The sequence below is a fragment of the Topomyia yanbarensis genome, unplaced genomic scaffold (assembly GCF_030247195.1).
Source record: "Topomyia yanbarensis strain Yona2022 unplaced genomic scaffold, ASM3024719v1 HiC_scaffold_4, whole genome shotgun sequence".
Classification (NCBI taxonomy): domain Eukaryota; kingdom Metazoa; phylum Arthropoda; class Insecta; order Diptera; family Culicidae; genus Topomyia; species Topomyia yanbarensis.
Genome location: NW_026683602.1, coordinates 635,383 through 653,823, shown reverse-complemented (window position 1 = coordinate 653,823; position 18,441 = coordinate 635,383). Strand labels below are relative to the sequence as shown.

Genomic DNA, 18,441 nt, shown 5'->3' with positions numbered 1-18,441 from the left:
GGATATTCACTTTCACTAATTGAGACTTTCGCCGGAGCAAGTATTCGATTCAAACTTTGCTCGATCGCCATTAATCTTTTCGACGCATTTTTTTCCACCCGACTTGAACAAGGCAGAAGCGTCAAGCTGGAACGGAATTTCTGCGGCACAAAGTATTTAGATTAGCGTTGAGTGTCCGCTCACACCCGCCAAGCGATCATTCCTGAGATCATCATCATCCGCAAACGATTAATGAACACTTGGAGCGCTCCATTCGTCAACACCATCAATCTTGCGCGGATGTGCGAATCGGTTCCGTACTGGATGCGGATCGCAGCAGGCGCGATTTTGATCCTCTTTTGTATTCATTTAAGTGCGGTTTAAACGATACGTCAACTCGACGTGTTCATTCACACGTTGTATGCGTTTTTTTTTCAAAAGATTAAAACTAACATTGACGGCCCATGTGAATCATACTTTACGAACGCGGCAGCCATATAGGCGAAGGATAAAGAAAACTGACTATAAAACCTGCGCCCACCACCAAACAGCTGCGCAATTTTCGTTTATGTTCATGACCATAGGCAAAATATCCCGCACCCGACCGACCGTGCGAACTGTCCCCATATGTTTATCAACAAATAATTAAACGACAATATCTCAAACATCCCACCCGTTGCAACGTTACTATGGTATCGGTAGCATATGTGATACCGAAGCGACACAGCCAGAGAGACCGGGGAAAACAAGGTGCGATCGGAATAGGCGCTGAGATTTCTTGACAGCCCAACTCGCGTCCTAATAGATCAAGGTGTGAACTGATATGTACTGAGTGCTGGTTGGTACAGGCGAACTCGGGTGGGACGCTAATTGGTGATGGCGTTAATGTGTACGTGTGAGCGTTTTATGATATGCGTAATTGTTCATCTCACTTACCATGTAGTCCTGGGGTGATGAAAAGCTGGATGCCGAACTACTGTCGGTTAGTATGTCCGGACTCTGTCGAATCGGGGGTGTTTCCTGGTAGGAAAACATAGATTATTAATGACCGGTAGGTTTAGTTGATAAAAAACGATGTACTAACCTCTAGCAGTGCCTGTAGGCTGTCGATGTACTCGATTGCGTTCCGGAGAATTTCCACCTTCGGTAATCGCTGGTTGGGGTTCGTACTGGTGCGCCGTTTCAGGACCTCGAATGCTTCGTTGACCTGTGGACAGGAAAATGTGTTATTTTTATTTTAAACAGTTTCATTATCACGGCTGGATTCGAAAGTCTAACGGAACCACGGTGTATGTTTATATTTAAAATAAATATATAATGAGTAGTAGTTTAAAGCTAGCAGCACGGACTAACAGACATTACACTATGACGAAAATCCTTCTAAAAATATCGATTTTCCCAGAGCACTTGCTCCACCTTCTATATTCGGTCCCAAACACTCATTTACTAGAGTGTTACCTCTCAGGCTTGGGAACAATTTTTTACTAGTCGTCCATCCCCTGTATGCTTGTTCATATATCAGTGGCGCCATCATCGCAAATGCGGCCACAGTCCCTACTACAAATATATTTAAAATGACCGGTAAAGCGGACAAAATCTGTGCTATTAGGTAGTATCCAACCAACCATAAGCATGAAACACTGGCACTAATGCGAATGAAAAGAAAATTAAAACATTTTTTAAGAGAACTCTTTATTTGAGCGTTTTAACAATACAATATTTTTAAAAACTTAACAAAAAATCCAAAAAAAATTCGGAATTTTTGATTTCTGAAAAAGTTTATGAGACAACATTCCATTTTTAGGAAAAACCGATTGAAATGGTGAGTTAAATGGAAAAAAATTTCCCCCCGAGGCAGAATTCGAACTTGCAACCCTTGGGACTCCGGGTCAATGCACAAACCTTTACGCTATTCCTGAGCTATGATGACGTCCCAGGAAGAACACATGATTATCGCATTGGCGACAGTGATCGTACCACTGCCTATAGATCACACACAACCGCCACTGCCACTCAACACATTTGATCTATTTAATTTCCCCGTTAGATAGCAAGGCCGAGTTTTGCCTTTCTCCTATAGAAAGGTTATGTAATCACTCTGAACATCGTCAACTTAATCCCGGCCAATTTTTTTTTTGTGACTAATATAGGTTTTCTGTATTTTGACAGGGGCGTAGCCAAGGATATGCGGTGAGAGGTTAAAACATCCCCCCCCCCCCACATCACATACCACCCTTCCCTAAACCCCCCTTTCCCCATCAAGTCCCCTCCCAGCAAGCCTCACCCATTAAAATTTCCTAGTGCCTCTAGAATAAACTTGAATTTTGAAATGAACACATTACGTTATAGGCAATAACCGCATTTAATTAAAACCAGTGAAAAATTTTATTTGAAATGATTTTGAGTTTAAAACTATTTCAAAATTGAAACTAATTTAAAATTTCTTAGGAAGATGAATATTTTTGGCGGGGTCCGGACCCCTCGAACTCTCCTCCTGGATCCACCACTGGTTTCAAGTGTTTCAGCGTCAACACATAGCATCTCAAGTTCGTGGCTGTCGATCCATTGTATGTATGTGCAAATCGTACTGAATATGTAATATACATTTCCACCATTATGTTGAATATAACCAGCCATGGAATCGTGGTTTGGACAAATGAGAAAGGCACAATTGCACCACTAGGTGGATTAAAACAGTTTTTTTTATAATCGTCTGATGTCTGATTTTAGTTCATTACACATTTAGGTACTTCGGTGGGTGACAGAGCTTGTAGAGACAACCGATTTCTGGTCTCTTACCCAATGATCTCTCTCTAGAGGCTGTGGAACGATCACTGTCGCCAATGCGATAATCATGTGTTCTTCCTGGGACGTCATCATAGCTCAGGAATAGCATAAGGGTTTGTGCATTACGCTGGAGTCTCAAGGGTTGCAAGTTCTAATCCTGCCTCTGGGGGGAATTTTTTCTTCAAATAACGGCTTTCATTTAACTCACCATTACGATTATTTTTTCCTGTTGTGATACCAACAAAAGTGTTCTATTGTTAGTAGTTGTTGTTGATAAAAGTGATTTAAATATAATGATGATACAGAATGCTGAAGTTTTAAGAGAAAATAATATCTATATGTACATATCTTGTATTGTATATACATTTATATGTTTTTACAATACAAGATTTGCTTTGTGGTTTTCATTGGTATAGATTCGAAATGCGTTTAAACATATTGCTTAGCTACTACACTTTCATTCGCAAACATTTTCCGACAAATTCAATCTTACACAGCAACCATTTAATGAACGTCCAGCTAGCGGCTCAGACAGATGCCGCTACTACGACTACTGACGAGCATAATTCGAAACACTAAAAACCTTACTTAATTTTAATGACTTACCTTTATAAATTTATTTATCAAATTTAGCAGATATTCAATTTTATTTGTTTTATTAAATTAATCTATTTTATCAATTTATTCATTTCATTTCATTTAATTCTATAGTTTATTTTATTTACATTTAATTCGTTCAGATTATTCATTTCATTCGTGTTATTATTTTTAAATTTATTTTATGCGGTTGAAAGCCCATTTTGGCAAACGAAAAGAAACAAAGGCAATAACATATTTTTCATCATAACAGTTTTTGCAACCGGCCGAGACGGTTGTGCCTCCAGGTGGAAGGTTTTGTTCTCGAGAGAGTGACGGAGTGCGAGACGCTGTATGCGTTTTTGTGGGAGAGAGAGAGAGAGAGAGAGAGAGAGAGAGAGACCAGTTTGTTAAGTGTGAGTCGACAGTTGATACGTCGGAGGCGTGGTCAACGGCATCCTCGGTGTTTTGACAGCAAACCGCGCGTAGACGAATTTGCCTACCGCGGTGGCAGAAATCGACAGTGATCGTGCCTGTACACACAGAAAAAATATATTGTATTGGTGTCGTCGGGCAATTCTAATCGACGAGAGGGGAAGCGTCACAGGTAGACCCATTTGCTCTATTCGTCTACCGCAGAAGTGGTACGACGAATAAGGAAAACAAGTGGCACCGAAAAGTGCCGCATCGACAGTGGGATTTTCGCAGCAAGCCACAGGTAGCCACCTTTGTTTACCGCGACGGTGGAAACGGAGAGAGCGCGCTTGTGGTGGTGATACCGACGAGCAGCTTAACCGGAGAGAGTTTTGAAGTGTTGCAGGTAGGCCTATTTCTCTACTGAAGAAGCAACGCGACGAAGAAGGACAGCAAGTGTCACATTGTCAAACAACGGGCACCGAGTTTACAACGTAACACATGAGGTGTGTTCTACAGGTATAACAGGTATATTTTTCATTCCTTTTTGTGATAGTTTTTCTTGCTAGGTAAAATGGATGAAGAGATGGGAGAACGAGTAACAGACCCTCCCCCTAAGCCTTATGCTGAAAATGTAAATCCGACTAGAATTAAAATTTACCCAGAGTCGTCAACGGGACCATGGATTGTATTTATTAGGCGTAAAGTAAAGGCGCTAAATATTATTCAAATTTCTAAAGATTTGACTTCGCGATTCTCGGATGTAAAAGAGATCGTCAAAGTCAATAAAGATAAAATACGCATTGTCGTTGGTAGTCTCAAACAAGCCAATGCAATTGCTTCTTGCGAGCTTTTTACGCGTGAGTATAGAGCGTATATTCCTTCAAAGGAAATTGAAATTGATGGGGTCATCACAGAATCGAGTTTGACTGTTGATGACATAATTAAGCATGGGGTTGGTCGTTTCAAAGACACCATACTTAAAGACGTAAAGATACTTGAATGCAAGCAATTGCATTCAGTATCACACGAAGGAGATAAAAAAGTTTATCGACTGTCTGACTCATTTCGAGTGACTTTCGCTGGGTCTGCGCTGCCCAACTATGTCATTATCGATAAGATTCGTCTCCCTGTTCGCCTTTTTATTCCTCGTGTAATGAATTGCCTTAATTGCAAACAGCTTGGCCACACAGCCACTTACTGTTCCAATAAGGCACGGTGTGGCAAATGTGGAGGTTCTCATCAAGAAGATACATGCAATGAAAATTCAGAAAAATGTTTAATGTGCGGAGAAAACTCACATGAGCTCCCTGCATGCCCCATTTATAAATTGCGTGAGGATAAAATTAAACGATCCTTGAAGGAGAGGTCTAAGCGCTCCTATGCAGAAATGTTGAAAAATGCTACCCCTAAACCCATCTTCTTAGAAAACACTTACACATCTCTATTTTCGGAACAGTCTGACTCTGACGGAGCGTGCGAAGGTACATCATTTGTTTTGCCCGGAAATTCCAGAAAAAGAAAACAGTCTTCTTTTCCCAAGCTGCCAAGAAAGGGCCTTAAAATTTCTCCACCAATAGATAAACTGCGCCCACAACCGAAAAATTCCGATTCAAAACCGAAATCAATTCCGCCCGGTTTTGGGAACGTACAATCCAAACAGAACACCATTACTGGAAATAATAAAATTTCGACTTCCTCTGAGCCTCAGCCGGGGGTAGGATTATTGAAATTTTCTGAAATTGTTGATTGGATTTTTAAAGCATTCAATATTTCTGAACCACTAAAGAGTATACTTTCAGCTTTCCTCCCAACAATTAGAACATTTTTAGAGCAGCTGATTGCTCAATGGCCCATCCTTGCAGCGCTTGTATCTTTCAATGGGTAATTCACCTCCTCCAATGAAAGATTCCATCACTGTTTTACAGTGGAATTGCAGAAGTATCATACCTAAAATTGATTCCTTAAAAATTTTACTGCATAATTTAAAATGCGATGCTTTTGCTCTATGTGAAACATGGCTTACCTCAAACATTAATTTCAACTTAAATGATTTCAACATTATTCGCCTAGACCGAGACACCCCGTATGGAGGAGTGCTTCTAGGAATTAAAAAGTGCTATTCTTTCTATAGAATTAACATCCCCTTGTTTGCGGGCATTGAGGCTGTAGCTGTCCAAACGAATATTAAAGGCAAAGACATGTCTATCGCTTCTATATATATACCTCCCAAAGTTCAAATTGGACAACGTCAAATTTTTGAGGTAGTGGAATCCATGGCTGCTCCGCGTCTGATACTGGGAGACTTCAACTCGCACGGAGTATTGTGGGGTTCCCTCTACAATGATAATCGATCCTCTTTGATATACAATGTTTGTGACGAATTTAATATGACAGTTTTAAATACTGGCGAAACAACACGCATCCCCAGACCTCCTGCACGTCCAAGTGCATTAGATCTATCTCTGTGCCCGACATCACTTCGGTTAGATTGCACGTGGAAGGTTGTACCTGATCCTCACGGTAGCGATCATTTGCCAATCGTTGTTTCAATTAACAGTGAATTAGGCCTTACGAATTCAATCAATGTTCCTTATGACTTAACACGAAATATTGATTGGAAAACATACGAAACATTAATTTCCACTTCTCTTGCTTCGACAGAAGAGCTACCCCCTACCGAAGAATATGAATTCTTAGCGGGTTTAATTATTGAAGCAGCAGAACAAGCCCAAACGAAATGCAATCCTGGAATGACAATAAATAGACGGCCCCCTAATCCTTGGTGGGACAAAGAGTGCTCTGATTCATATGAAGCTAAACAAGTTGCCTACAAAGAAATTATGAAACAGAAAGGGGGTATACGTGAGAACTTTGAAAATTATTTCATTTTGCAAAACAAATTTGACAGTATACGTCGTGCCAAAAAATCTAGTTATTGGAGACACTTCGTTAATGGCTTGTCAAGAGAAACATCAATGAGTACTCTTTGGAACACAGCCAGAAGAATGAGGAATCGAAACGTGACTAATGAAAGCGAAGATTTTTCGAATCGTTGGATATTTAATTTTGCCAAGAAAATTTGTCCCGATTCTGCTCCTGCGCAGAAAATCACTCGCGATGCTCCCACAAGTAACGATTTCATAGATTCGCCTTTGACAATGATGGAATTCTCAATTGCACTCCTCTCATGCAACAATAATGCTCCGGGACTAGACAGAATTAAATTCAACTTGGTGAAGAATCTGCCTGACCTAGCAAAAAGACGCTTGTTGAATTTATTCAATAAGCTTCTTGAGCAGAACATTGTCCCGCACGACTGGAGACAAGTGAGAGTTATCGCTATTCCAAAACCGGGAAAGCCAGCCTCCGATCATAACTCGTATCGACCGATTGCAATGCTATCCTGCATCAGGAAATTGTTGGAAAAAATTATCCTACGACGTCTCGACAATTGGGTCGAGGCGAACGGCTTGCTATCAGATACCCAGTTTGGTTTTCGGAGGGGAAAGGGAACGAATGATTGTCTGGCGCTACTTTCGTCAGAAATCCAACTCGCTTACGCAAAAAAAGAACAAATGGCGTCTGTGTTCTTAGACATAAAAGGAGCATTCGACTCAGTCTCCATTGATGTTCTCTCGGAGAAGCTACATCAATGTGGTCTTTCACCGATATTAAATAATTATTTATACAATTTATTGTCAGAAAAGCACATGCATTTTTCATATGGCGATTTGGCGACACTCAGAATAAGTTACATGGGCCTCCCACAAGGCTCTTGTCTAAGCCCCCTTCTCTATAATTTTTACGTGAATGACATTGATAATTGTATTGTCAGCCCATGCACCTTAAGACAACTTGCAGATGATGGGGTGGTTTCTGCCACAGGACCAAAAGCTATAAATTTACAACAACCATTGCAAGATAGCTTGGATAATTTATCAATTTGGGCTTTAAAGCTGGGCATCGATTTCTCTACGGAGAAAACAGAGTTGGTCGTTTTCTCAAGGAAGCGTGATCCAGCTCAGCTTCGGCTTCAGTTGGTTGGTAGAACGATAGCCCAAGTCCTGACTTTTAAATACCTTGGAATTTGGTTCGATTCTAAAGGCACATGGGGAGGCCACATTAGGTATCTAATAACGAAATGCCAACAAAGGATAAATTTTCTGCGAACAATAACTGGATCATGGTGGGGTTCTCATCCAAGTGACATGATAAGATTGTATCAAACAACAATACTTTCAGTAATGGAATATGGGTGCATCTGTTTCCGTTCAGCTGCGAACACTCACATTATTAAACTGGAACGGATACAGTATCGCTGTTTACGAATTGCCTTAGGTTGCATGCAGTCGACCCATACAATGAGTCTTGAAGTACTAGCGGGAGTTCTTCCTTTAAAAGACCGATTCTGGGATCTCTCTTCTCGTTTACTTATTCGATGTGAGGTTATGAACCCACTGGTAATTGAAAATTTTGAAAGACTTGTCGAGCTTCAACCCCAAACCAGATTCATGACAGTGTATTTCAATCACATGTCACAAGAAATAACGCCTGCTAGGTATGCTCCCACATACGTCAATATACTAGATATTCCAGAATCCACTTTATTCTTCGACACGTCCATGCAAGCAGAGATTCGTGGAATTCCGGATCATCTACGCTCGCGGGAGATCCCTAAAATATTCACAAGTAAATATCAACACATAGACTGCCTTAAAATGTTTTACACTGATGGGTCACGAATCAGTGAGGCCACTGGTTTCGGTATTTTCAACAATAATTTTTCAATTTCTCTCAAACTTGCAGAACCCGCCTCTGTTTATATAGCGGAACTAGCAGCAGTTCACTATAGTTTGCAAATAATTAATACTTTACCCCCGAACCATTAGTCTCAGCACAGTTGCAGCTCTACGCTCAAAGAGGATTGATAATCACGATCCATTCTTTTTGGGGAAGATACGAGAATCTCTGAGTAACCTAACAAGAAAATGTTATAAATTTACCCTAGTGTGGCTCCCCGCCCATTGCTCTATTGCGGGCAATGAGAAAGCTGATAATTTAGCCAAGATTGGTGCACTAGATGGTGAAATATATGAAAGACCCATCGCTTACAATGAATTTTATAGCGCTTCTCGACAGAGGACACTTGCTAGTTGGCAAACATCTTGGGATAATGGAGATATTGGACGATGGCTACACTCAATTATCCCTAAAGTATCAACGAAGGCATGGTTCAAAGGATTGGATGTAAGTCGGGACTTCATCCGTGTGATGTCTAGGCTCATGTCCAATCATTATACTTTAGATGCGCATCTCCGTCGTATTGGGCTCGCTGAGGGTAATCATTGTGCTTGTGGAGAGGGTTACCATGACATTGAGCATGTTGTTTGGTCCTGCACTGAATATCGTGAAGCCAGATCACAATTAGTAGATTCTTTACAAGTCCGAGGAAGACCAATCCATGTTCCTGTTAGAGACATCCTGGCGTATCGCGATCCTCTATACATGGAACTTATCTATCATTTTCTAAAAACAGCGACTGTCAAAATTTAATTAAATTCATCTCCTCATACTCTCATCCAAGGCTAATCATTCACCAATTAAGGTGTCCTAGAATATTTAGTTTTTAAATTTAGACAATAACAGAAAAAAAGTAAATAAATACACCCGAAAATACTAGATCATTATGAAATACAACAATGTAAGGAAAAAAGCAAACAATAAAGTGATTTCAGTGTTAGTTTTAGACAAAGTACTAGTATAGTTAAAATTAGTCTTAAGGATTTTTGTAACGTGCTATGTAAAAAAAGAAACTGGCGTAAAAAGCTTTTGCAAATGCCGAGTCAAATAAACGTATGGAAAAAAAAACATATTTTTCATAGATCTAATAGAAGCAATTTATTCGTCGTTGCTTCGAAGAAATTTTTGCTCTTTTGCCTAGTATAAGCCGGCACACACCCTAGAGTGTTTTGGCTAGCTGATTAACACTAATTCTTAATCCGACCAACGTGACGCTGGCGACTGCAACCTTAATCTTCATTGTCGCCCATTGATTGGCCATTAGACGAAACTGGGAATAATTTGGTGGATACCGCTCTTTTAGGATGAGCTGTTTTCCATTGTCGTTAAATCATTGTTGCACGTCCCTGCTGCAACTGGCAACTGGCCAGATCTAGCCAAAACGTAACTAGATCATCATGGGACTTAATTAACGGTGTAATCTGTATGGTACCCCAAACGCTGATTTTCTTGCCACAGAAACAGATCCCCTGCCAAACAATATTTTTTGTTCGTGAATACAAAGCAGGAATCCAGTATAGTTTGAGCTCCAGGATTTTGTTTCAGGATGAGCTTTCGTATCTAATTCATCATAGATCACGACAAATCAATTGAATTGCATCAACACCTGGTCGTAGAGCTTGTGGGGTTGGATTTTGACTGCTGTTTGTTGTTTGGGGCTTCTGTTGGATTGTTTTGTTGTGATAACATTTGTAGTATTTTCAGACACGAATAATTCAACAGTACAGCAGCTAGTATTCAGTTTTTTTTATCGAAGATTTTATTTTCCGAATAACCTTGGGTTGTTCGGAAAGTGCAGCGTATAATAAACGATTCCACTGCGACACTTCAATTGCACTTTGCGGGCAGTTCTGGAAGTTTTCTTCTATTTGATGAGATTGAAGAAACGGTGAAGATTCACCTTTTTATTGGAAATACTGTGGAAAAATATGTTCTCAAGCAGGAATCGAACCTGGGATCTCCCAGTCTCTAGTTGGGTGCGTTAACCACTCCGCCATCGAGGAACTGTGAACAAGGAAAAAACAAAAAAACTCACATCAAAACAAGGAATGTATTTATTCCATCAACGACTGGATTTGCCGTTAGCATCTGCCGATAGGCTTTGGGGACAGACTTAAACATGCCCGTCCATAGCTCTACCCACTGCCAAAGTCTGGCGGCGACTGTGTTAGCTAAGGGGGCAAACAGTGCAGTGATAATAAATATCTCAATCCTGAGCGCAGTCCACTGGACCTAAAAATAGATAACGAGAGAGATTTGGCCCGATCGATGAGAGGGAGATGTGACGATCTGCTTATAGGGAGACTTTGGGGGTCGATAGGTTAATTGGTATTGGAGGCTGTGGTGGTGATCACGATACTAGAGACTGGAAGATCGCAGGTTCGATTCCTGCTTTGAGGACATATCTTTCTTCAGTGTTTTCAACAAAAATGTGAATAATTCCACTGGAAAACAGACAGAGAAAGAAATGACCGGAACGGTGAGAATGAAAAAACGGTGAAAATTACGTGCTTGATATAGTAGTCTTGTCCAAAAATTCTCCTTAAAAATTAAACTGTTTTCCTATTTTCGAGATATTTTCATCGTAATATTTTTTAATTGCATTTGTAATCCTCGAAAAATTCTCTAATTGTCCCTTAGCCTTAATAGAATATTGAATTAATTTTCCTTGCATATCGAATATAGTCAGAGGTTTAAAACAATCACAAAATTGTTCACCTTAGTTTTTACAGATGTCTGTTAATCTAATTTTAATTCAGTTGGAAAAAATTAAATGTAAGAAACTGGCAACTTCAAGATTAACTCTTTATTGTTTTTTTGCTCGGACTAGTTATGTGGTCATAATGAAATTATAACTGCATGTTCATCGATTATCAATAACGCGCCACTACACTAATCAATATTAAACCCATGAAGGTTCGAATGTTGTAATGTTATATTTAATAATTTCATAATATTGTAATATTTTGGTGCTCGCATCAGTATGAATATTAGCCACATGCTAAAGCAATGATTTTCCAGCTTCTTATTCAATATCTCGTTAGGATATCTAGTTTCGAATTCCATACGATCTAGAATGTTATTTATAAAACGTTGTAGATCAGTCTACCTTCTCATCTCACCCAGAGCAGAAGCTAAAATTCGTCGCCCTTTACAAATACCACACCCAAAATCCGACGGGTATGTTTCTATTACTTTTGGGTAAGATTCTATTGTCTTTTCGGTAACAGACCACTCAATTGCGCATTGCGGTATTAAACTCATATTACCGCAAAGGTAGTAAATGGTGGAATGACGAATTTCGGTAGCTGTTCATGTATGTGCATCACATAACCAAAACTTTTTCAGTATGTGACATGTTCGTATGTACGATAATTCGGTCGATTCCTATGATAGTATTAGTACCGAGTCAAACCAAACGTAACTCTGGCGGATTTCTGCCAGAATTCAGACCAGAACCTGCCCGAATATTGGCAGAAACCAGCCGAAATTACGGATTTTTACTGGGTTTGGTAGGATAGTGAAATGAAAATTTTAGGCAGTTTCTGGATCCGGCACAGTTCCCAAATCCGGACCTCCCGGATCCGGATCAGTTCCCGGATCCGGACCAGCACCCAGATCTGGACCAGTGCTTTAAAGCTAGCCGAATTTGAGCCGATCTTCAAATACTGAATGTATCGTGTAGAGAAAATTGAAATTCGTTTATCCACATTGTGTTCGCTTCGCTTGATGCGCAATACAAATGACAAGCAAAGTGCTACACACTTCCAGAATACCAGACGCGTTAATATTTATCGTTTAAGAATTGATAAAAAATGAGTGCGATGCAGAGAGGATTTGAATGTGTTGGTATTGCCGTTTGGGGAATTTTTGTTGGGACCGTTTTAGTATTAAACGTTTTGCTATTGGAGCACTTTTTTCTTATTACCGTAAAGGTATTACGGTCGAGTTTTGGCTGTAGTAAAGCAGTTAATTCCACCTGCTGTTGCCCTACCTACTGTGTGAATAGTAATGACTGACGATACACAGCAAAAACCACCCCACTGTGAGCGAATTGTGTTGCTATTGATTTTTCGAAACGCCCCGTAAGACCAGTTATACGGGAACAATAACTCAAAATGCAGATGAAGGTCAATCTGGTAGAAGTCAAAATTCTACAGTTTCAACACATCACACATGGACTGTTGATTATGTTCAAGAGCATTAACGAGTCATTTGTTACGTGTAAAACAATAATGTGCCCAGAAAATGCAGTAGATGCAACAAATAAAGAAGACTCCTGGTTTTGTTATCTTCTAGTCATGCTCAGAAAAAAATATGGTTAACATATAGAGTGCATGTACTACTCCAAAGTTTATGAAAGTGCTTAACACAATTAGAGCAATTAACATTATTGATAGATGATAGCAAACCAGTGAATATGATTGCCGCAAACTGCTTTTCGAATCGTCAATTCCCAACCCTGATACATGGTTCAATAGTCACCATTCCACTCAAACAAGACCGTGCGTATTCTCCACGTACGTTAAATTCACAATGGATTAGTTCCCTAGTTGATCAAATGTAACATTAAACAAACAAGGAGATTAGTTGGCTCAGTCCAAAGAAATGGCAACTCGATTGGCATCGCCAGGTGTATACGTGTTCCTTTACAATGCCAACAAATCATAGAGCACCTAAAATAACATATGACAAAATTTGTGCAATTTTGAATATAATAAAATCACGATTTCATACTTAGTTATTTGAAATAAAATAAGATCGGAAAACATTAGTAACCAAGGTGGTTCATTTTCAAGAATAGTACTGTTGGTGAATCATCTTATAAAAATAGATGGTAAGGGACGCGGACGAAAGTAGCTGACCAACACCTGATTTTTTTTATATAAATAACTTATTTGTCTTAAAATGCCTCTAGCTCAAAAAATATGCTTCATATTTTTAATCTATCAGTTTCAATGGAAATGTGGGAAAAGTCCCTATTGAATGGTGTCCTCATATCTTTCAGTTTATTAGTTATTAGCATCCTTTCAGAGGTGAAGTGGTCAAAGGTTTGTGTTTTTGATGAGTTAAATTAACTAAAAGTTAATTTTCTCAAGATAATGAATCAAGACCGTAACAATAACTATTATCCAAAAGTTGAATTTCAAGACGATCCATAATTTGTTTTCCATGTCCTATTACTATTTCTTCTCGTTTCTTTGTAATTTCATTATTAAACATTTTCTGTAGTCGACTTGTAAGCGCTTAAAAGGCTCTAGTCTAAAATATATCATTTGTATCCATATTCCCAAAATTTTATTGGGAAGCCGAGAAAATTTCCTGCCGAATTATGTACAAATATCATTCAGTTGAGTGAACTAATTGAGTTTTTAGCATAAAATAGTTCAAAATTCGATGTTCGATGAGCTTTGTAAATTATCTTAATTATTAACAAAAATGGTTTGTGGATGTGGCTGCGTTCACCTTTCATCACGTCCGGTACTTTCAACTGACATATCCAGAAGACAGATAATCCGCATCCAATCGCGACTACTGCATTTGTTAAATTCTTATCGAGGACCGAAATAGTTTTGACCTGATTTGCATTGTCACTCGGCCTAAGAAGTCCACCGTTAGTCGTAAATATACGAATAAACTCATAAAATTGTGGGCAAACAAGGAAAAATGAGCTATTTTTCTACTAAGGAGCGAATTGGGTAAAATCCTATTTGCGCTTAACGGGCACAAAACCTCTAACTAGATTATAAAATCTGCATTTCAGCTACGTCCCATAAGAACTCCTATCAACTTAGTCCTGTCACTTTGTTAATGTCGGATTCTAATGAAACGAATTCGAAACGTAAATTCTAATTTAGGCGCAACCCAAATATTTTCAAAAAGACAAAAAAAAAATTGCTCTGATCATCAGAAAGTGACAAATAACGTGTGAAAGTAAAAGCTGGACAGAAAAACTTAAATTTACCTAATGCAGTTACATTTCAATTGTGAAAACCAATAATTGTAGTCACATCAACGGTGATACACTTCGCAGTAAATTAAAGTCACCGATACGCTAATGAAATCGCTTGGTACCAATAGATTTACCGACCAGATATCCACATACCAAGGACCTTCCAAACTCGCATCACCAAAACTAACCTTCCGCAAACGCCGCCTCTCCCTTAGCGTTGCCGCTTTCCGTCTATCCACCGTTACGGTCTTCTTCTTGCAAGCCTTGCAGGCCCACGTCAAACAGGGCCTATTGGGACTGGCCATACAGCCGGCAACCGGTGCCAGCACGTGCTCCTCCGAACTTTCACTATTATCATCGTAGTCGTCGTTCAACTGCAGCTGCTTCTGCCGGATCTGCAACTGTTGGATGTTCAACTGCAGCTTCTGTTCAGCGGTCAAACCGTTCGGGCCAAAACTACGCAAAAAATCACTCTCACTTCCACTGACGACGGCACCTCTGTGCATCGCCCCAAAACCCATTCCCCCCAGCATACCGATTCCGATTCCGTTATCACCTCGATGTTCCGTTTCGTAACCGTGCTTCAGTTCCTGTTGGCACGAACCCGTAGCTAGTGCAGTCGTCTTCCGACAAAGATTTTTGTTAAACTTGGTCATGGTTTTCTAAACGCCACACTTCACACACCACACGCGATCCGATTCGATCCGATCCACCTTTTCTTACGTCCGGGTCAGACCGTTCACCATCGATGAAATCCACGGGCAGACTGTTTGGTCCGCAATTTTCCCCGGCTCTCCGTTTTGTCACCACAGTCGATGCTTTCCAAATTCTGACAGCCGCAGCAACAGCAGCAGCCGCACCAACCAACACTAAGCACCGCGGTGATCGTGCGTGCGTGATGGGCCAGATGTTGTGACACTACTTTGAACGTGACAAATTTTACTATGTCTTCTGTTTTCATTCCCAAAACATATCATCGTTCTTTGCAATTGCGCTTTTCCTCGTGCGCTTCTCCGATCCTCCGATATCCCGCAGACGAATTTCGCTATGATCGAGGGGGCGGGACTAACGGAAGATCCACCCTCCCGTTCTGATCTGCCACGCGCACCAGTTAGAGAGGATTAGCTGCTGCCGGTTGGAAAATCTAGTTGGAATCTAACGGGACCTAAGGCATGCCCCGGATGCCTACCGACAGGGGGAAAAGTGTAACTTATTCTTGTAGATTTTCCGTGACTTTTCTCAGCTCGGCATTTTATTGTTGCTGAGCTTTGTTGGAAAAAGTGTCAAGCGCGTGATTGTTTTTCAACAGATTCTGCAAACGTCAGACTTTGAGGCTCCGTTAGTAGTGCAGGATTAGATTTGGTTAAGAATGCAATCCACTCAGCACAACTCTATAACAGATGCTGATTTCGGTTTTTGGATTCGAATTGTTCTTTGCTCGCTAAGAGCTGCCCTTTCTTTATAGATTTTGCATCCATAAGTGCGAATCTAGAGCGACTCTAAGCTAAACGCAGAATCAGCAAGAGTCATTCCCATCAGCCAATCAATTTTGTCTGCTCTACCTCATTTTTATAAAACATCGTCATAAACTTACCGAATTTGCTTGATCGAATCACCTGTGAGATTATACAAAGCCGTTGAGAAGTACGAAACACAGTTAATCCATACATTTAAAGCTATCCACTCTTCAAATGCCAATTTTGATTAGGATCGGTAAAAAACAACCGTCAGTTTTAGCACGTGTCGTCTCACAGCCTTTTCGCATCGTACGCCGCATGCTACGCTCGATGCTGTCAGTTTGAACGAATTCTCATTCTCTCGCAAATTTGCTGTATTCATGCAAGGAATGAGCGAAAAATTGCATGTCGATGCCGAAAGCGTGGTTCATTGTTGCATCAGATTTTCCCGTTCGATACTGGCGGCGAGCGCGTACTTTTGCATGAATGGCTGGCTGCCATGGCTACCGATGAAGACAATGGATTCTCATCTACGGAAGGAAGTAAAGAAAGAGTTTGTTGTGCACGCCGAAAGGAGCGAAGCACGTTTCAATTATAATTACTGTTTGACTCATCGTTATTTGAATGTTCTGTTTCAGGTTAGGATTTTATCCACTTCCGTAAGTTAGACCATCCGCCTTTGTTAATTCTGAAATAAACCGTCGGAAATATAATCGAAAAAATCTTTACGGCTCTTCTCGGTTTTGTGAAATTTGTAAAAGATTTTTCTTGAAAATCTGAACCTTCGCCTGAAAGGAAATCATTATATTGTACCAAATTACTTTAAATTGTCGACCCTCTTTGACAGTAGTTTGGACATCAATTTTTCAATATTTCCAATCTTTCTTACAAATGTGATGAAGCATCACGCTGCTATTTCATATCGTGAGCCTCTGATGGATGCTTTGATCCTGATTGATATTTTATGAGTTTTGTATCAACTATAACTTGAGTTGTTAAGTGAGTTAAGGAAGAACAGTGAGTCTAGTTATGAACGGTATGCAAACTAGGCTCGATGGCGGATCCAAGACATGTTGTCTTGAATTTTATACATTTGGAGCAACATCACATGTTGCTTCAAGCGGTTTTCAACTCCTGTTCAAGAGTTTTCACGACGCCACCCGCGTTGCAGCTGGGAAAGGTCAAACTGGTGTCGAAGGGAGTCAATTGTGATTGTGACTGATGTCTGATGGTCACATCTTTAACATTCCGACTAAAAATTGGCCGACAGCCTCAATTATTAGAATAGAAAATTCATGTGCAATGAAAGTATTAATTTCTTTTAGAATTAGGACATCATTGGGGCCTCGAATTGCCTGCTGGTGAATATAAGACAAATACAAATACCAGTTCAAATTAGTGTTCCAACTATGTGTGTTGCCGACACATATCATCGCGAAACCAGGCACGATCATCGGTATGCAGAACTTGCATTTGCTTGCGTCTAAAGATTCGAGAGTGTAGACAGACTGATCCAGTGGCAACGAAGATTCGATTCGGTTGGTGTACGGAAGGAATTTTGGGAGCGACGAACCGTACGTCTGATTCGATGACGAACTTTTTTGCCGTCGAAAAAGCTGTGATAACTGCTGAACCAATCCGGTCAGGAAAGTATCAGCGAGATCACAATATTTTGGAAGCTACAACAGTACGCCGGAAATCTCGAATTGAGTCAATTCCCGGAGAGTTATACAATGGCGCTGAGCAGGCTCCGAGATTTAGAAAAGCGGCTTTCCAAAGATCCAGAGCTACGATGAATGAGCTCAAACAGCACATCGGTAAAGTCCGACTAAGATCCTCAGCGGGTATGGTACCTACCTTTGGGAGTAGTGGTTAACACCAAGAAACCCAGCAAAATTATGATGGTCTGGAATGCTAGTCTAGTGAAGTTTGCTTCAACGATTTACTGCTGAAAGGATCAGATCCGCATGTGTCGCTGGTAGAGGTTTTACTGCGGTTCAGCCAAGGCGAGGTCGCAGGTGTGTTCCGGTATACTGGAAACGTTTTTACAAATTCTCAGTCGAGATGAAAATAGATAGGGCACAATGTTTTTTTTGAGTTTACGTGATCAACGTGACGATGTTCGGTGCTACGAGTTCTCTATATACAGCAGTTTGTTAAAAAATGGGGTGCTCTCGATTACACAGGTCGCTATCCACTATCGACTCGGTAAACGAGGCCGTAGAACTTGTTAAGGAAGTGCAAGGTATTAACGCAGCAGCTGAATTTCAGTTCGGCAAAATATTGTTCAACGAGCAAAGGTTACTCGACCAACTCGGAGAATGTGATGTGGATTACGGCGAAAGACCATTTTACATTCGATCGGGCTAGGCTGGAGGAAGTTATCGATCTTGACCAATAAACTCAAACAAAGCGACAAGTGTTGCGTGCTGTAATGCGACCCCTTAAGATTCGTCACGGATTTCGTTGTAC

General features: G+C 40.4%; 1 protein-coding gene across 1 annotated transcript in view; it reads right to left on the bottom strand.

Annotated features, from left to right (window-relative positions):
* Nucleotides 1-15,428, bottom strand: part of LOC131695442 (myogenic-determination protein-like) — a 39,875-nt gene extending 24,447 nt beyond the window's left edge. The window contains exons 1-3 of the mRNA XM_058983943.1: nt 14,701-15,428; nt 1,064-1,186; nt 916-999 (exon numbers count right to left, since the gene is read on the bottom strand). Coding sequence (XP_058839926.1) covers nt 916-999; nt 1,064-1,186; nt 14,701-15,168 — 675 coding nt within the window. The 5' untranslated portion in view covers nt 15,169-15,428. The remainder of the gene's footprint in view (nt 1-915; nt 1,000-1,063; nt 1,187-14,700) is intronic.
* Between the last annotated feature and the right edge of the window lie 3,013 nt (nt 15,429-18,441).